Source organism: Glycine max, chromosome 14 (assembly GCF_000004515.6).
Source record: "Glycine max cultivar Williams 82 chromosome 14, Glycine_max_v4.0, whole genome shotgun sequence".
In the NCBI taxonomy this organism is placed as follows: Eukaryota; Viridiplantae; Streptophyta; class Magnoliopsida; order Fabales; family Fabaceae; genus Glycine; species Glycine max.
The window spans coordinates 4,615,342-4,636,094 of NC_038250.2; the positions used below are offsets into that span (position 1 = coordinate 4,615,342).

Genomic DNA, 20,753 nt, shown 5'->3' on the forward strand with positions numbered 1-20,753 from the left:
ACTCCCCCATGCATGTGAAGTGGTAGGTTTAGATGGTTTATTTTTATCTTGCAGATGAAGCCTGTTTCTCCTACATGTGGAAAGGTTTTCCCAAAGGGACTGTCTCGCTACATCGATCGGGGCACATTGGAAACATGCCTTCACCTTATTGTTCTTTCTCTATCTGTGGTACCTGCTTCCTCCTTCTGTCCATCGTCAATTAATTATAGATTAAGATCATGACTAAAATTCTATGGTTAAACTTCTGCATACCAGGTTATGGCTGGGTCTGGACATTTACAGACCTTTCGGTTGTTGAGATTCCTAAGGAGCAGAAATTGTGCAGATGGGCAGTCAAGTTATGGTATTCAGATGGCAGTAAGTTCTGCAAGTTGTCTTTTGGTTTTTTAATTTTCATTTTTTTAAAGAATAAAATCTTGATATATATGAGAGGCTGGCTTTGGAACTTGAATTTCCAGGGGGTTGGGGATTGAACTTCCCTACCTTAAGTGGCCGGAGGTGGCTTGGTACCATTATGCTAAGCCACTAATGATCTTCAAAATGTCTTTTTATCTCATGTCCACAAGTTTTGTGCGTATATTATGCAAAAATGTTTGTGTTTAGCAGTTGGGCTTTAGATAAAAGAATCAGTGAAAAATTATCTTCAATCAGAGGACTTTTGGTGATTCAGATATCTTGTATTATGATAGTAATATCAAAGAATCAGTTTGAAATTCATATATTCCTGTACCTAATTTGGTAAAACAAATTTTATTTACATCATTACATGATCTATATTCATGCAACATCTTGTATATGCTAATTTTTATTTTTTTCACATGAGTTTGGTAATTAGCCTTCTTCAGTCTCCGTTATTTTTGTTTTATAAACCTGCTGTTTTAGGTAAGCTTAGCTACTGGTTTCTTGTTTCTTGGTGGTGGAATGAGAACATTTTCAACAAACAACCATTCCATTGCTGCTTTGCTAATTACTCTATATCCACGCTTGCCGACTGGTCCAAATGATAACAGATGCCACCTTCAGGTATTTCAGATTGATGGAGTTACTTGTGGATAAAGGCTTAAATGATTATTAGTTTACTATTGAAAATTAAGTTCTGAAAAAAGTGTTTTTGCAGGCATTTCGCCATCTCTATGTCCTTGCAACAGAGGCGCGATGGATTCAGACAGTTGATGTTGACACGGGTCTGCCTGTTTATGCTCCTCTTGAGGTCACAGTCAGAGAAACTGAGCATTATGCAGAATCCAGCTTTTGCGAGGTCACCCCTTGCCTTCTGCCAGAACGATCAATTGTAAGTCTGAGTGTTTGGATGGTCTCTATGAATGAAATCTGTGGGATACTTTGATTTGTCTTGTTCAATTTATCTTTTTTTGGTTCACAATTCTCCTGTTCGGTTTGAATTAACTTCTATTTGATAGCTTTTGGAGTTGTATATTTCTTATTGTTGAAGCAAAAAAAAGCATCTGTAACCTTGTAGGACTAATTTGTATTGGCATTGATGGTTACAGTTGAAAAGAATACGTGTTTGTGGGCCTCGCTACTGGCCTCAAGTAATAGACTTTACCCCAGAAGGTAAACATAAACTATTATGCTGTGATCTTATACTGATATGAGGTTTTTAGAATCATATACTTTTTAAATGAGTAACCCCAATTATGCATTTATAACAGATAAACCTTGGTGGAATTTTGGAGACAAGAATAATCCATTTAATTCTGGTATTCTTTTCATCAAAAGAAAGGTTGGAGCTTGTTCATATGTTGATGATCCCATTGGGTGCCAGTCACTGCTGTCACGGGCAATGCACAAGGTTGAAATTACGTAGTGTATGATACTGCTACACATGTTTATACAGATATTAAAACCCACTTTATTTGTTTGCTTGATCTAGGTGTTTGGCCTGACAAGTTTGAAAGCATCTGATACAATCACGGACATTTGTAGTGGATCTGGTTCAATCACAGTTGATCAGTTGGTTGGTACCTTCTCATCTGATCCTAGTTTGATTGCTTTTGCACAACTCTGCTGTGACCCCTCTTGGTATAATAGGTAAGCTCATATTTCTAGATTGTTTTGGCATCCATGTTCTGTTTGATTATGTTTTTACTGTTTCATTCTACTTGTCTGATTTATGAAATGTTTCTTAAATCTTTTGATGAATAACTGATCAGATGCTATTTAATGAATAGTTAACAGTTTAAGTTTTATCTGACTTGCACAAAGGGAACAAATCCAAGTAATACTTTCATATACATAGTGGAATCATATCTGGCTTTAGATTTTTTTTTTTTTTTGTAAAGATGGGAAAACTCTGATTGCTCATCCGTAACAGTGGTTATTCTGCTATTTACTATCCTTTTTTTTTTGGGGGGGGGGGTTGAGCTGAACACGATGTGGAAAAGCTGAGAAAGGGGCATCACGCACCCATTCTTCCAAAATCCTTGATAATGAAAATGTCTGGAAAAAAATTCCAAGGGCTTGCAAGTTTCATTCACTGCTACTTTGACATCTAAACTGTGGATAAGGACCATATATAATTCAAATTAACATGTGCCGTAAGATATTTATCTCTAGAAAAATGCCATGGCAATGTTTTTGGACAGCTAGTTACCAAGATCTATCCACATTCATTTGTGGGCCTGCAACAGATCTCCCATTTAACTCAATGAATTATGTTATCATCCCCAGCACCTGCACAAAATTTATCATAATCCTCTATCCGATGAGCTACACCTCTGGGAATATAGAGGCATAATTAGTCTTGGTCAACTTATTCTTCAAACCTGAAATACCATTTATCAAATTAATATTCAAATTGGAGACTACCTCAAACTTCCAAGATATAGAGGCATAAACTTTATTGGTCAGATCAGATCATCTTAGCCAAGTATTGTGATTGAATGGACTGTACAGGAGCCGCATTTGTTATCAATAGTTTCACACAATTACAATATGTTGCATGCTGAAAGTAACCTGGAGGGAAAGGTCACTTTCATCCATCTTTTCATCATAATCAGCTAGACATGCCTGATTGAGGGCTTTCCTTCAAAAAGGTTTTCTTTTCTTTTTCTTTTTTGGGTTCTTTAACCATTTACATTTACATTTTGTTATTCCCAAGATTTATATTGAAGATCATAGATGATAAGTCAAAGATGATTTAAGTATAACTAATTATGCAGATCTGATGTTGTAAAGACGGTTCAATATCTAAATAAATTAATAAAAATGCTTGCAGATCTGATGTTGATTTCAAGGAATTCTGCTTGCAAGTATTATTTGAGTGTGTGACCAAGGATAGACCAGCTCTGTTACAGGTAATGTGCTTAGAAGGTTAATTTGTATTTCCTAAATTCAATAAACAATGATGACCCAATCTAAAAACTTCAATACTGGCTGTGTTTCCATGTTGGCCATACATGTGGCATTTCAAACAAATTGCTTATCCATAAGTAAATATTCAAGCAGTCAATAATCTCTTCTGTTTTAGATTCCACGACGGTAATCTCGTGTACTAAATTACTAGTTATTACAGTATAAATTATGAAATGCCATGGATTATGAGCATGATCTACATGATATAAAAATTTGAAATGAATTGTTTATGAGAGGCTTGATTCTTATAAGTATTTGTGTAAATAAATTATTCGTGTATTAAGTAAGTTTTACTTTGTGATTCAGTTAGGGCAGCTGTTAGAACAGTTATGGTTCAGTTAGGAAAGCTATGGTTTGTTATTTCTGTTAGTTTGTTAGAAGCTGTTATTTCTGTTAGAGCAGTAACTAACTTTTGTTAGTTAACTGCCTTAGTTAGGTTATGTGTAATCATATCTGTTCTCTCTATAAATAGAGAAACAGAATCAGTTTGTAACCAACCTTTCAATTCTGAATAAACATAATATCTTCCAGCTTTCTTCTTTTCTCTCTCAAACTCTATGATAAATGAAGTTTGGTCTAATGTCTATGCTTGCTGTAAACCATAATGAGAGTTTGCATTTTTTATTATTGGAAAATTCTGATATTATTTAATTGATGGCTCTATTATGCAGGTATATTTGTCATTATACACAACTGTTGAATCGATGGCTGAACAAGTTACTAACGGTGCCATTGTTTTTGGTGACTCACTCTCTATATCTGGTTTTAAGGTAGTTTTATGCTTAATCTTGATAATTGCACTTTCTTTTCAAGTAATAAGCTTTCTCTAAACTGGATTTTATGATTAAAGCAGAGGTCTTTTAGGCATACTTTATCATATAGGGTTCCCTGGCAAAGACTGTGCTGATATCATTCATCGCAATTAAACTACAGTTATTGTTTTTCCCTAGGGCTAGGCTGAGTTAGATTATACTCATTCTTTTGAAATCTAATTGTGATTTTTCTTCAAATCAAATAAATCTTGCTCCTTTAAAGTTTTTAAAGCATCTGCATCAGGTTGAGTCTTGATGAAATGGTAAGGTTGTTTGCTTGTGTTTGTGATGTATCAGTCATGGTTGAGTCATAATTCCTCTCTAGTCCACTAAGTAAGGTAGCATAAAATTGACCCACTCCAGGCCCTCATAATGGGCGGAGTCTCATTCACTAGGTCACTAGCCCACCCCTTATGAGTATGTGACTTGATGCTAATTCTATCTGCTTGCAGCTTGCTCTAACATATATTGAGGCATTGATGACTGGAAAATTATCCGCTCCAAAAGGAGGAATTGTGCAATCATCATTTGTTGGTTCACTTCGGAAGCAGGTAGAGGAGCTCCTAAATTGTTCCCAGGAATTGAAGGATGATTTTCATAACTATTTGAAATTGGGAAAATGGCCTGATGGAGAATCCCAAGATAAACGTTCAATACTTCTTTCTTGGTTCCTTCAGTGGTTTGATGTACCATCTTCATCTGCAATTAGGACAGCTGTTGATAGAGTCAAACCTAAGCTTATGTCGTCATCTTCAGTTCCCTTCTTGCGTCTGTTTTTTCCAAGAACTCACATTCATGTGATCAGCGAGATAGATAGATGTTTGTCATGATTGTATATCAGCAGTAATCTTTTGATTTTGCAAATACTAATGTATAGCAGTGTTCACATCTCTGTAGCTGCGAAAGCATTTTTGCTCATACAAGTTTATCCCTTTGCATATTTTCTTGTTCCACAAACCAAATTGGCATTGAGACTTGAGAGCATGTCCCTGGAAACCAAGTACGCATGTGTATATACAGCTGAACTCTTGTTTACCAGTTTGTATAGCCATGCATGCGTCCATGGAACTGCTTGAGCGAGTACAAGCAAGTCGTGATGATTCTGATGAACACTAACTGTATCTATGGCTGGTACAAACAAGTCGACTTTTTCATGTTTCTTATATATCAATTTTGGTATCATTGCATTTTCAACTATTGAATTTTGCATCCAAACTTTACACGTCATTCAATAGCCAGTGATATACTAATATTAATTCATAGGTGCTTGTTAACATTTCAAGAATTGTAGAATTACCTTTATTTTTTAATAGCAACTATTACACAATTTCTAAATAATAAATTGTTTTTTTATGTAATTGTAGAATTATTTCCTTAAAAAATTATAAACAAAAGGGTTGTAGATATGATTTCATTTATTCTGGTGTGGATGGTAGGCAAGCTTTTATTTCTGGGTTTTAATAGGATTCCTTAGGAGTGTTGTTCTATCTACTACTATCTAAATATAATGAAGTTATTAAGCAGGTTTTGATTTGGTCTAAATTAGACGCAATATTTATAATCGAAGTTATCTTGCTTTCCACGTGTACAAACGTACGATCATAATACGTAACTATTTAGAAACTAAAAGATGAAACAATTATTCCATGAAAGTAAGCTAAACAAAACGTTCGTGCTTTATTTTTTCTTCATTCAAGGAGAAAGGATTCATTGTACATTTAAGGATCTTGCTGTGCTTCCGTACTTGCTAATTTGGCTTAACAAAGAAACGTGAGGAAAAAAAGGGAAAAAAATGCCCAATTCCTAAAATGAAAAAAAAAGCCAATAAAAAGTGACTAAATTAAAAAAAAAAAAAAACTGAAACAAATGCTTGAAGCATTCAATTGAAAAAGGAGCATTTTTCATAAGTAAAAGGAGAAATAATAACAATTAAGGAAAGAGGGAAAAGGGAATAGAAGTGTGTGTGAAGATATCTATAGGTTGTTTGTTGTAGGTCAAGATTGAGAGATGATCTGTGTATAGAGGAACTCATTCCAAGTATCAGGTAATCCTGGTAAACACCAATGAATGCAATCAGCATAAGTAGTAGGATCAGCTTGTTGTTCTGGAGTTAGCATTTTTCCTTGGCGTATGGTGTAGACAGAAGTGTGTGCATCTTTTCTCAACTCTGACAAAGAAGTGATGTTAATGAAGTACACTGACACCTTCATTGACTGGATCACATTGTTGACAATTGCAAAAAGGCGACGATCTGTTCCCACATCTAATGGGGTTGACATGTTGAGAATCGGGGTGGTTTCCTTAGCACATTTTATACCATCTGGGTTGTTCCAATCCTCACTCCTACAAAATCATATGGTTAAATGTTAATGTTGAATTCAAAGTGTGTTCAAAAGTATTTTTAATTTGTTAGGTACACATGGTAAGTTGGTAACTATAAACTTTGTAAAAAAGAAAAAAAAATGTGGTAAAGGGTCACCAACTTGACAATCAAAAGTGAAAACTCCAATCATGTTGTTAATTAGTTTACCCTGGATATGGTCCCACCTAATGGCATAGCAAATATGTTGTAGTTTCACACTAATTTGTTCATGGATGATTGCAAGTGGGTTAAACTATTTGGTGTCAACTAACCATAGGAATGGATTAGTAGGTAAGTTTTTCAAAATAACAAAAGGATGTTCCAAGTTACCAAATATGAACCCAAACATTTTAAAACTAAATTATTGATAAATAACATGTATTTATGTGATGTTGATAGATCATTTTCACCTCATTCACTAGTGAAAAATGATGTTAAAGGAAAAAAAATAGTGTGTAACAAATCAGATTAATTAGATACAATTTTTATTTTTGTCGTACATGAATATTTTTGAAAAACAATTCATCTATATCATTAAAGATATTTAAAAAATTTATATTAATTATGACGTAACACTTAAAGACAAGTTGAGATTTAAATTTTATTGTATCTGAATGTTTTTATTTATATGACGCATTGTGTCTATGCCACTATTCGTATTATGAAATCAATATTCGTTGATTATTCAAAAATGAAAAGGCATAAATTAAGATGTATAGTCATTAATTAATTACTTGATATGAAGAGGGGACGTGCTGCTGAAGAAAACTTTAGTTCGATTTGAGTCAATGTTGTCATCTACCCATTTTGACCATGTCTTGAGGACTCTCCCATATGCTATTGGGCGAGGAACCTCATCGTACTCTGTGGAACCTTCATCAAATGATCCTCGTCTATTGCATCACACCCAAAAATTACAAAAACTCATGAATTTGCTTGAAAATCACGAAACCTTAAAGAAAGGAAAGACATTAATGGGAGAGTTAATCATGTGCTTACAAGACTTTCATAGAGAAAGTGTTCATCCACCATATGTAGGTGTTAAAGATCAAGTAGTCCACATCCTTCCAATTCATTCCATGCTTTTCTATTGATTCAGGCATGATTATACGGTTCAATATGCTGTGCATGTTTGGATCATCTGAATTTGACTCCACGAGGAAAGGTGCCCAATAGAATTCCACGGTGGTAACGTGCTCTGGCTCCTACACAAACATAACCAGCAAGTACTTAACAGGAGTGCATCCTAAGCGATATTAGTAATTGAATACTCCCTACACAGCGTGTCCATTCTTAACTACCAAGAGATTGGCACAATCTTCTAAAGCCAGAACTTTCAGACAAAGGCCAAACAAGTTGGTAACTTGGTATTTAAAAAAACCCATATTTGTTTATCAAATTCAGTGGCCCACCACCATCATACTCAAAATGATTTTTTTTTTTTATAGGAATCAATGACAATGCCAAAATATTTAAAATAAGTTACGCATCTCGTTCAATTAACTAAATTAGACTTCCTTCACAATGATTCTAGTTTCAGCTTTACATCGACTCTAGCCCAAAAAGGTAAAAAATAATTAAGATAAAACAGTACTTTACCAATCTATTACGATGTTATGCTTGTGGTTAATCATTTTGGCGAATTCATTATGATTTTGGATTGGTACAAATAGACTGGTATGTATGAGAAATTATTACCAAGTTCAAACTACTATAATTTGAATCATTCTTCATTCACGTGACATGAAATTGAGTTTTATTAATTATTTTTGTAAATTGAAAAATTCAACTACTATATGTAACATAAAAATTGATTAAAACCATTGACACGGTCCTAAATCATGTTATAGTTTTCAGGCATATACCCCTGCTTGGACAAGAGAAAAAGGAGAAAGTCAATTACAAACCTCGATTTTGAAGATGGCAAGAGAACCAGTCTTGTACCAGGTCTTGTTATATGAAGGAACCGCAGAATTCACCATACAAACCATGGATTCCCACTGGTTCCTATTCAGTGAATCTCCAACAAACATAAGCCTCTTCCCTCTAATCTTCTGAAACAAAAGCTTCGGTTTGAACCTTAACAAGATCACAAAAACACAACCAATAAGAAACAAATCTACTAAAAAAACACAAACTAAGAAGATAGAGAAATAAAAAAAAAGGAAACTAAAAAAACAAAAATTCATACTTTGGCAGAGAACAATCTCTTGGCTTCCACTTCCAATTCTGATACAAAGAATCAGGTCGTCCATTCTTCATGCATGTCACTTGCGAAGTGAGAAACTCACACTTGTCTTCTTTGTACAAAGGGTGTGTCACGTTATCCAAAACCCACTCCCCAGTGAACAAGTCACAATCTTCTGGTGGCAACTCAACTTTCTCATCTTCTTCTTCTTCTTCCACCTCTTCCTCTTCCTCCGCACGTGGCATTTCAATCTTCTTCTCTTTCTCCACAACAGTTTTCAAATCAACACGCTCATCAGAATCCTCATCCTCAGCACCACTCTTCTCTAGCTGAGCCCTTGAAGTACTCTTAGAAATTTTCACTGTGACACTGTCTTCCACGTCCTTCTTCTCACTCTCCCTTTGAACAACAACAACATTGTCTTCTTGAACAGAATCAACATGTTTATTAGGTTCTCCTCCTTCTTGTGTTTCATGCGCTTTGGGACTCGAGAATGGGAACTCGGCAATGGACTTAACATCCTCGTTGTACATGAAGAGCCCAAAGAGGAAGATGGAGAACACCACCACGAAGATGGAGAGGTTGTTGTTCTTGCGACCCTTCATTGCCCCCATTTCTGAGGTGGTGAATAGAGGAGTTTTTCTTCGAAGAGGCTGCATGGGGGGGAAAAGAAGAAAAAAAAGAAGAAGAAGAAAGAGGAAATGATATCTGAATAATAATAATAATAATAATCTCTGAGAAAAGAAGAAGCAAAGAGAGGTAGAAATATAGGGATCACTGCAACGAGAGACATTGAAATTAATTCAAGTAGTAGTTTTAGGTTGGGTTTGTTCGTTTAATTAAGGTTTGGTGAAATGGTCTTGTCTTTCAAGAGGTTATTGGTGGAGGGAAAGTTGTATTTCTCAATTCTCAAGCTAGGGAACTATCTATCTATTGATCTATTTTTTATTTATTTTATTTTATTTGTTGTGATTTTGGTTCCTTTGTGAGGCATTAGTAACCACTTTCAACATCTTCTTAATTCTTGTGTCTGGGACAATACGTGATCTCAAAGCCTTCAAACAAAGTTGGTAGCAGTCTCAGTCAGGTGAAGGGGTGGTGGTGGTTTTGTGAGGCTCTTAGGTGGACACAATGTTGCTGTCTTTCAGTTTTCACTCTTGAGATTGCAAGGTAACTTTAATTGATGGTGAGAGAGTTTTGTTGAGTTTGAGAACCACCCTCCAACGGTAGAGTGTAGATTCAACATGTTAATAAGTCAACTAATTTAAAATGACAAAAAAAAAAAGAAGAAAAAAAATACTAGTATTTTGGTCATGAATCCCATAGATCACCGGTGTCCTTAATTTATTAAATCATAGATTAATTTCATCTATCAAAATACGTAATTATAATTGATCAATAAAATTTTACACTAAAAAAAATCAAATACAAGTCATTCCATTAAATAAATTATTTTTTCACATGTAAACATCATAAACATAATGAGATTTTACACTAGTTCTATTAGTTAAAAAATATACTAGTATTAAATTTAGAGTTTAATTAATAGACACCCATTTAGCATGCATAATTTATTCTTAAATTAATTATATGCCGACAAACTAATCTTAATGAATATATCAGTCTAACAACACCGCGGCTGAATGACAAAATTAAATACAGGAACTTTAATAAAAAGAAGTATTTATTATGTTTAAAATATAGAAATTCTTTAAGAATTATTTTCAAATGATTAAAAAAGTATAATAGAATGTACAGAATATTCTTAGATTTACCAGATATTTTCGGAAGGAAAATCTACAGCCATCAAGATTTATGGACTTTCTATTACTAACCTCGATCGGCTTAATTAAGCCTCCAGCAATCTTATGATAATTTATTCAACATTGACACGATCGTGCCTCCGATTTTCTCATGCAAGAACATCGTGGATAGTTGCACCCTTTGACATTAATGAATCTAGGGATCTGAGAGGTAAAATATATGAGTATTTATTAAGATCAATTTGTTCTTCTAAGTTTCAATTTCGTGTCAAATTTAATCTTTTGTTAACTTCCATTATAACGGTGCAAACATAAGTTATTTAGTCAAAATTTGCCATGAATGACTGATTCAAGCTTTGAAAATTTGATATCTTGGACAATTCAATACTCCAAATCATAAAACTATTCGACTGAACTAACACCTATGGATTTTCTCATTTCTCATGATAAATGAAATCTGTAAAATATTATACCTAAATTTTTCATTTATAAAATTTGTCAAGACAAATTATTGTCTTGAACTCCTTAAACTCGCTAAAGATTTAATAATTTTGTTAGTAAGTCGATCAACTCATAACTCACTTCTTCAATAAGGTTAAAAATGGGGAGAATTAAGTAAATTCTTAAACCAAAATAAAACTAGCTTCCTCTTAAACATTATTTAATTAATTAGTGATACATAAGATGGTGTTTAATGCATTGTTATGATCTTTTATTATTCCTAAATAATCAACTTTTTATAACTTTAATTACTGTGATAATTTATTTCACAAGATTCTATATTATGTGTTCATTGATACGTACGTAGTATAAAATTAATAAATATATCACGTTGACTACTTTCAATTACTTTTAAAGACAGGCATATTAAACACTAAAAAAATATCATTTATTAAGATACAAAAATGTAAGCATTGAGATAATTTTTATCAAATATTTTTATCTCAGAGAATGTAAATTATAAGTTTTTTTTAAGTCAATTATAAGTTACATTGTGAGTCTACACTATTTTAACATTCGATACGTAGTAGATAATATATATCATTATTTTATATCAACAGATAATATCTCTCAACACTTGTTACTTGTTAGCATGATATATCATATAATTGGTAAAAACATATAATGTCTATAAGTCCATTTTTGTTACATAAAGTATATAACAACGGAAGCTATAGTTCAACGTTAAACTAGTAGTAAATGGTATTATGATAATTTACTAGTATACGTAGTTAATTCAACTTATAAATTACTCAGCAAAAAAAAAAAGCTTATAAATTATCATTTTTTACCATAGTAAAAGTTTTTACAACATGCAAAGACAATGAAAACAATAATAATCACAATGATAGTGATGGATGGTAATTCATCTAGAAATTTAGATAATAATAATAGAATCAATAATGACAATATTAAAGAATAATGTCAATAGTGTGGTTGAACACAGAAGTTACTTTTTAGGTGACTGAGAAAATGAAAAATTTTATTGTTTTAACCTATTTGTTCTAAACCAGTCCTTAAGTTAACTTTTATACTAATAAATAACATGTAGGATAAGTTTATTTTATCGCATCTTCATACACAACAAACTAAAACATGATAACTTATGTTTAAATATTGCCACCAAACAAGACATATTTTTTAACGTCTGGCTGGTATAATCTTGATGCATGGTTTGATCATGGTAATTTGTTTGATAATCCAAAAGAATGCTCAAGGGGTGGATTCCAATGCAACATTCACAGGAAGAATATATAACTTATACGTATATAATTTGCTACTTATTCTCACATCTAATTCTAGCTCCTATATATATTTTTTAGTCATTCTACTGTAAGACTTAATCAGAGACTCGAGTGTTCTTTTTCCCCCTATCAATAGGTGCATGTGTGTGCTAATTAACTTATTGGCAAGCTTTGCATTGAAGGGAAACATATATAAAACAGATCGTTCGAAAGACAAATTAACTTCCGAAAGCATCAAAGCCAAAACATCTGATTAACTTTCAGATGTACACATCATATTAGCTAAACGGCAACATCGATCACTGTGTTAAAGCCAAACTTGTCGATCCTAAAAATATTAACGACCCCCTAGATAAATATGTTGAAGATGATCACCTAATCGTAACTAACATGGGGAAATAAATAAAGGAATATAAGGGAAAAGAGCACTAATAATAATATAAAAAAAATCAAAGTGGTCCAACGCCAACTCATGTCTCATGCTAACAAGCGAGCATTATTTTTTCTATTGTTTTTAGTTTTTCATATTATTGTATTCCTTACTTTGCAGGGCCCTCCCAACTATAAGCAGTAGTATAATCACATTTGTATGATAAACCTTTGTAGCATTAATTTTGAGAGTTTGAACTACAAAAGAAGAAAGAAACCAAAACAACAATCGATAATTTTTTTAATTTCAATGTTTTACAATTTTTTCTTTTGGAAGTACAGGAGAAAGAAAGTCTCCTCTTTTTTATATAGAAAAAATTGTTAAGGAAAATATGTAAAAATATAGTGTTTATAACGTTGTATTTAAACTTCAAAGTCTCCATTTTATTATCTTTTATTACTATGAATTCTGTCCAAAAAAAAATATTTTCCTATGAATTAACATTTTGTAGACTAATATTTATTTGTCGCAAAGTTGTAGTCCTACTAGACATCAATTTATTACATGTGGCAAGGAAAGTTAATTACATATAAGTAAATCGTGGCTATTGCATGAGGATTGTTTTTCTGCAAAACCATGGAAATGTCAAATGAGTAGGCGATGTAGGCAGGAATATTTTGTTTAAAATTTTTATTTAAAATTTGTGTAAAAAAACATTATTAGGTCAAAATTATTATTAAATTTTTTCCATTATTAGATCAAAATTAATTATTACAAAATTTATTATATAAACTTATGTGTATTAAATATACATTAGAAATTTTAGTGTTATATATAATGATGTTAACTATTTTTTAATATAATTGATCTATTAGTTTGATTGGTTAGACTATCATACTATGGATCCAATCCATATTGTTAATCCATAGGTTATATGAAGAAAAGCAAAAAGAAAAAAACAAAGAAGAAAAAATAAAAAAAAAATAAAGTTTAAATTTTTTAAAATATGTTAAATGTAGAAGAAATTTGAATAATGTGGAAGAATAATACCATTAGTTCTCTGGTTTAGTACGTTCGAATCCAAACACATTGCACATAAGAATGGTCTTTTTTGTTTTTACACATTTGTGTTTGTTCGTTTTTGTTAAAGTTTATCCCCACCCTCACTGAGTGTACCTTGATTTTGTTTTGGACTGGTAAATCGTGAGCAAAAGAAAACTCCAAGTAGAATATAGTAGCAATTCTAAAAAAAGAGTAATAATATATAAATATATTTTAATTTTGAATACCTCATTTATATTTTTTTATCTCTTTTTTTTGTCACATCACAAACTCTATCATATCTATATTTTTCTCTTATTTTTATCTCTCTTTCAAAGAAGATGTCCTATCGGTTATAGGTTAATGGATGTCCATCAAACATTTTTCCTTAAAAAAGTATGCCATCAAAGGCACTAAACCACTCAAAGGCACTTCAGTAAAGGACGTCTAGTAGTGAATCTGAAGACAGGGAGAATGGTAGAAGTGGTAGTTGGAGTCTCAAAGCTGTTTTAGATGAAAACGATTACAAGATCGTAGCAAGTTTTAATACACATTCTCCTCATGATGGAAGAGGTTGCCAGTTTCAATATAATTCTTCCCAAAGTGGTAATTAAGCTTGGGTTGTACCTTAACCCAAAGAATCAGGAATGTTTATGATCCATACCATTCCATTAATTTGATCTGACTTGAAATTACTTTTAAGAAATTAAATTCAGTATATTTTAAGGATGGATACAAGTTATACTTCAGAATGTTCAAACCTCGTTCAATATCTTAGATTCTTTTAAAAAAAGTATAAATCTTTTTATCAATTATGTATTAATAATATAACTTCTTAGTTTAATAAACAATGTTTTGTATGGCATGATATTATACAATATTAATATTATATACTTTAAAATATACATTAATTGTAAATATATACTTTAATTCTACAATTTAATTATATATAATATTAAGATTGATATTCTATATATCATTAGATCTTAATCAAATGGAATTTAAATTTAGATTTAAATAAATAACTCTATTGGGTAAAGATACCATCCCATGACTACCCCCATACGTAAGTTAGAATTTTCAATCAGTAGTTACCTGTACTTCCACATTTCATTATACGATTATCCAGTATTGTTCTATAAAATTATATTAACTAATGTTTTAAGCATATTAGTTGAATGAACAAAAAAATAATTTGAATTTAATTTAAATATACTAATAGTGTAAAGAATTGTAGCAGTTTTGGGATGGGGCTTGGGAGTCTGTATAAGATATGACCAAAGTCAATTTGTAACCGCATTCTCTGATTAGAAACCTTTTATTCTGCAGTCCATGAAGGATAGGCCTTGGCCCTGAAGGAAGCATTTTTATGGCTTCAAAATCTTGACATTGTGATAGAGCTTGATAATCAACGTGTTGTCAACGACCTATGTAGTTGTACTTTATTTCCTGACAAGTAATTTTAGTTGCTCGTAGTTTTTAACAGACGACTTCTATATCTCATGATGATTCTTGTTTCTTAATTTGATACTTTATCATCTTGTACTGAGGAGAAAGTCGTTATTGAAATAATGAGTTATTCCCCATAAAAAAATCCTATCATAGATTACCCTACAAACTGAAATTGTTATTTTTATAATAATTATTTTTAAAAAATCATATTTAAATTTATTTTGAATTAATTAATAATATAAAAATCTTTGCAATGATAATGTAAGAAAATTGAACTAGAATAAGAATCTTTTATTGAAAAATATTTATTATTTCAGAAATATAAAAAATATTCAGTATATACTTTTAAAAGTAAATAAAAGTATTTATGAAGTATATTTAATGTTCTTTTATCTTTACTTTTTAAAATTAATTAATAAAACCCAAATTTTTTCATCTTTGATAGAAACATATATAGATAGATATTCTATCAGGATATTCAATATTTAATGATACTTCATTGAAAGGTATATAATTGAAGCCACTGTCCCGTCAATTTCGGCATGACAGAGTTGGACCCCTGTCCCTAGAGTAACTGACACAAACTCTGAATTCTTGATTGAAAGCTAAAGTAAAAAATAAGTGACACTTCTCTAACTTCAAAATCAATCCAATAAATAAATGGAGCATATGATATTCATCTCATTATTGCAGTCCTCTCATATTTCCCTTTCACCCATCCAAAATTCAAATCTTACTAGACTAACTAACACTAGCATGACAAATTAATGAATCTCACACAAAACATCGATGGCTGAGAAGATCAAACAACAACTTCTAAGCAACACGGTACCTATCCAATGGATCTTTGAAAATGATGCGTTCATGGTACACTCTCCAAGCATAGTCCTCAAAATCAAAAGAGTTGAACACCCTCTTCTCTAGTTCTTCACCACCATCATTGCTTTCTTCATCAACTTCTTCTTCCTTTTGTTCCTTGTTGCAGGTTGCCTTGGGAAGGAGTGGAGCCACTCTGCTATCTGTTGGAAGAGTTATCAGCAATGACATTGTTATGCAGCGTGAACCATTTTCATCTCCCACTGTGGCCATTGGTCTGCCTCTCACTTTCTTTAACTTGCCATTGCTCCACATCTGCACAGTAATTGTTTAAATTCATATAGTATCCCACTTTATAAATGCATCACCCCTAGGATTAATGTAATGTGCTCTTCAAAATAAAATAATTTATAAAAAAAGATACATGATAGTATGATACAAAATTGAACAAATAATGAATCTTATAAACTTTTTAAGAAATATGAAACCAACTACTAAGAAACTAAGGCATCACACACACAAAAACACTTATGGGGCATTGTATATGATTTTTTTCCTCCATATGAAATTGAATTCATCTTCTATTCTTAGGAAATGATGTGTGGTATAACATTTGAGATTTGAGGCTTTTGCCTAGTCCACTTTTTCTGAGCTGAATTGAAGATTTTTCTAAATGAAAAATGAAGAACAGACACACCCTGACATAGGGACATTGCTACACAGTGCATTGTGATCCACCTTGCTAAAGAAGGGGGCCCAACCAACATAAATTATCTGCAGGATCAAAATCAGAATTTGCATGCCAAAATGTATGACCGAAAAGAACAATGATTACTTTATGCATACGTAATAAAATATTTTAATTATAACTTCATTATCAGTCTTAAAAGAGAAAAAAAAAAACATGCACTGACCGCGTAAATTTTTTTACATAATAATTTAGCATGTATAAATTTTTTTATTTTTATAATAATTGTTTTAAAATAAATTATTTATGATTGAAATATATTCATAACCTGTTAATATATTTATATTAAATTCTTCTTAAAAATACAAAATAATGTAGAATTACATCACTAAAGTAACATTTCTCTCGTAAAAGAAGACTCCATACTAAAAAAAGGTTTAATTATTAATTTGTTTGCACTTTACTGTTTTGACCTTTATGTAAAAATTGAAAATTTTATTCTTTGAACAAGTAAATATAATGTAATTTGGTTTCTAATGTTAGTTTTTTTTTTTTAACTTCGCTAAAGTTAACTTTAGCCATTGTAACATCCAGACAAAATTTTTCCAACTATATAAAATCCCAAAAAGAAATCTAGCAATTGTTAAGCCGTCTAAAATTCTTTCCACGATAGAATTTTTCTAACAATTGGTAAACCGTGATAAATATTGTAGTTCTTCCATAAATTTTGTAGCGATCATAACAGCTACACTGTCAACCACGTTAGTATGGCTATAAAAGTAACAAAACACATTAAATTTATTTGTACTAAAACTTACAGTGTTTACATATAGAATTAAAATAATAAAGTGTAAAGAAGTATAACAACCAAAATAGATTCATTCATATAACTTATAATGCCTGCCTCATTAGGCGAAATCACATAGTTCAAATAAAACGTGATTAGTTCAGTTTGTGTTTTCAAACCTTGTTCAAACTTCAAATTATACATACAGGTGTCAAAATCAAACTATGGATGTACCTAAGGGACAATAAAGTAATTACAAGTCATAAATATATAATTTTATACTAGCCACCATATGATTACCTAACAAACTAACAAACTTATACACAAGCTTTTCCGATTTTCCCCCAAACCATAACTAAGGAGAAAAAAAAAAGAGAAATTACTATGTATTAATAGTTTAAACAATTATTCAATCATAAATTATTGACTCTTAAAAATAATTATTTTAAAATCATTTAAAAGATAATTAATAATTGAATGTTAGTTTATACCCTACCATTAATCCCAATTGCTACACACTTAATCCCTATACACTTCATGCTTTAAGCTAGCAAACTGTGTGTCCTCTAAGTGGAATCTTGATCCAACCATTAAGCTTTAACCTATACACACTTGGATAAAATACAATCGGTAGTGGTAATATCCCTCCTGATCGGACCCTACAACCGTACGTCATTAAATCAGGGGTTGATATCTCGCCTAGTCATTGCCAGGGATACGGATATTCCATCTAGTTGGCATCTACGTTATAACATATAAACATTTTGATAGCCATAATATTCTGAATGTGATCATAGGGGAAAAAGGTACAATGAACAATGATAAATGGCTTGTTGGTTGCCCTAAGAAAGCAGGTGAGACAAATTTTACTTGAGTGCTTTTCAAATAGGTCATCTCTATTAAGAGAAAATTTGTTCTAGAATGAGTTTCCATATCAATGTATAAACATTAAAAGTAAAATTAATAATCTTAAAATTATCAATAAATAAACAAACAATCTTAAAAGAGACCGGAGAACAAAATTAACAAATATCCAAAACATAAAACAAACAAGTTGCAGTAATTAAGAAGCCACAGCCATTATGTCTGAACAAAAACATTAATCAATTAAAAAATAATAATTTACCTGAGCAATGTCACCAACAGTGACCAAAATCGAGTCCACGTGTGGCAGCACAGAAACCCATCCCGAATCCGACAGCAATGAGTATTTCAGATTCCTTATCTGGTACTGCAATCCGATTACAAACGGGTAAAACCCACCCGATTTGTTCCCGGACAGAGACTCCGAAACCCACAGAACCGAACAGAACCGGTTCGGGTCATCCCCAAGCGGATTCTCACACCCCAAGTCCTTTTGTTAACCCATCAACGATCTTTAAACCCAGCATCTCCAGTTCGCGCGCAAACTTGCGCAGGGAAAAGAGTGCCAACTCGTTCGACTCGGTCGAACACGCCGAGTCGAAGCGGAACGACTCGGCGAGCTCGTCTTCGTCTTCGTCGTCGCCGCCGTATCCGAGAGGCCAGTTTTTGGGAAAGAGAGAGTTCTTCTGTTCTTTGGAAAGGTCAAAGAGGGCAAGCGCTTCCGACTCGGCCGAGTTGGCGAGTTCGGAGGGGACTGAGTGATCGGTGAGTTGCGCGTAACCGAGTTTTGAAACGCAGGAGAATACGTCGTTTAGGGAGAGGGAGGGGGGAGACGTGGCGGCTGCGGAGGAAGGCGAGGGGAGGCGCGTGGGAAGGGAGAGCGTGGGCGGGAGGCGGTGGAGGAGGCAGGAGAGCGCGTCGGCGGCGTCGGAGGAGGACATGATGTTGTCGTGGTGCGCCGCCGGGGTTGGCGGCAGAGCTGAGGTGGCACTGCCGAAGAGGTTTGGCACTTGAGCTGAAGACGCCATTACGTGAGAGAATAATAAGAAATAGTGTGAAATTTTGGGACCCTGTGGGTTGTTCTTATATGTTGGGCTCGTTGTTGTGGTGAATGTGCGAGCGTGCAAAATATGTGGCACAAAGGACGATTCACACGTGTGATGGGCCCGTTTCCATTTCCATTTTTCAGGACGTCTGATATGCTTTTTTTGGTTATAAAAATGAGACAATCTAGTTAACAATGTCGGAGTTGGCAGGCAATATAGACAATATTGGGATTTTTTTTAACGCATTTGGCAAGATCATAAAAAGAAAAATTCTTTTTTTTTTTGCAGATTTTAATTTAGCATAATTAATTATATTACTAGTATCTCTCTTCCATAATTGTAAAATTTTGTTTTATTTTTAAAATGTATTAATGTTTTACAAATTTAAAATCTTATTAATTAATTATTTGTTTAGTTTATATCCTTATTTAAAACTGTTTTATAATAGTAATTTATTATAAATAATAATGTATTTGTTTGTTGGGATTAACATATGTAGATATTAGTACAAGTACAATACATACAATTTTTGGGGGGCAAAAAGAAGGTTGTACAACAATAGTGCGATAATTGGTAAGAAAGAACTCAACGTTCGCAACTTACAAAGACTTTATCGCTCAAGTAAAAAATTATGAGAGGTAACGATGTGACGTTAATAAAGGAATAGATGAAGGATCTAAGACACATGCCAATCTATATATATGTCAAATGCGTGATAAGCTATTGACAATTATTCCAAATTATGAGTTACATGGCATGATAGTAACATTGCACATAACACAAGTTGAAGTTGATTTGGAATTCTCAGTATAACACATGTCGACCACAAAGGTCAAACAAAGAAGATGTCTTCCAAGGTTGGCCTTGTGTTGATGTCACTCCCAAGTATAAAACTTGAGTTGAATGTCACAAGTACAAAGTATGATGTCCCAAATCAATTCTATGTGATTGATTTGTGCAGTGGGCAGATAGACAAAAATCAGCAAATTGAAAGTCAGTTCAAAATATTAAAAAAAAAATGTTTTAACCTAAATACAATGATGTTGATATGTTAGTATATTAAATATTTTTTTTGTATGTATTGATATTAAATTTAAATATCAACAGATATAAAACTCAAGAAGTATATAAATATATTTACATTCATCGATAAACTCATTTAAGTAGAAGAATAAAATGTTTCAAGCCTTTTCTCACTTATGTTTTTAATCCTCTTTTTGTGTTTTGATTTTATTTGAAGTCTCCTTCCCTCGTTTGGTACTTTGGCCTCTTTTTAGACATTATACTAATGCTTTTTTTTAAATGACTTATTTATTTGTAATTAAGAATGTAAATGAATTGAGTTAATTAATTTGAACATTAAAATAGTCTTATACAGAAGATACATGCAGGAAATAAAACTCACACACAACATATAATGTAGGGCTATAATTTATTCCACATTTAC

General features: G+C 32.4%; 2 protein-coding genes and 1 pseudogene across 3 annotated transcripts in view; 1 reads left to right on the plus strand and 2 right to left on the minus strand.

Moving 5' to 3' along the window:
• Positions 1-5,347, plus strand: part of LOC100818647 (anaphase-promoting complex subunit 1) — a 31,091-nt gene extending 25,744 nt beyond the window's left edge. For both annotated transcript variants that reach the window (XM_006595797.3, XM_026125323.2), the window contains 10 exons: positions 55-168; positions 256-357; positions 883-1,023; positions 1,118-1,291; positions 1,509-1,572; positions 1,671-1,810; positions 1,892-2,049; positions 3,236-3,314; positions 4,044-4,142; positions 4,637-5,347. In XM_006595797.3, the coding sequence (XP_006595860.1) occupies positions 55-168; positions 256-357; positions 883-1,023; positions 1,118-1,291; positions 1,509-1,572; positions 1,671-1,810; positions 1,892-2,049; positions 3,236-3,314; positions 4,044-4,142; positions 4,637-5,014 (1,449 nt within the window). In that variant the 3' untranslated portion in view covers positions 5,015-5,347. The remainder of the gene's footprint in view (positions 1-54; positions 169-255; positions 358-882; positions 1,024-1,117; positions 1,292-1,508; positions 1,573-1,670; positions 1,811-1,891; positions 2,050-3,235; positions 3,315-4,043; positions 4,143-4,636) is intronic.
• A 490-nt stretch (positions 5,348-5,837) lies between these two features.
• Positions 5,838-9,470, minus strand: LOC100789919 (protein ESKIMO 1-like). The gene is made up of 5 exons (NM_001369315.2): positions 8,738-9,470; positions 8,454-8,625; positions 7,546-7,751; positions 7,281-7,439; positions 5,838-6,527 (listed from the first exon to the last, which is right to left on the minus strand). Exons 1-5 carry the CDS (start codon positions 9,391-9,393, stop codon positions 6,179-6,181), a joined length of 1,542 nt encoding a protein of 513 aa, NP_001356244.1. The 5' UTR covers positions 9,394-9,470; the 3' UTR covers positions 5,838-6,178.
• Positions 9,471-15,758: 6,288 nt separating this feature from the next.
• LOC100819181 (feruloyl CoA ortho-hydroxylase F6H1-3-like) lies at positions 15,759-19,310 on the minus strand (annotated as a pseudogene).
• Positions 19,311-20,753: the final 1,443 nt, after the last annotated feature.

Coding starts and splice junctions, on each gene's coding strand:
- LOC100789919 (NM_001369315.2), bottom strand. CDS start 9,393: ATGCAGCCTCTTCGAAGAAAAACTCCTCTATTCACCACCTCAGAAATG. Junction 8,626..8,737: donor AGAGATTGTTCTCTGCCAAA/GTATGAATTTTT, acceptor GATCTTGTTAAG/GTTCAAACCGAAGCTTTTGT. Junction 7,440..7,545: donor ACTTTCTCTATGAAAGTCTT/GTAAGCACATGA, acceptor GTGATGCAATAG/ACGAGGATCATTTGATGAAG.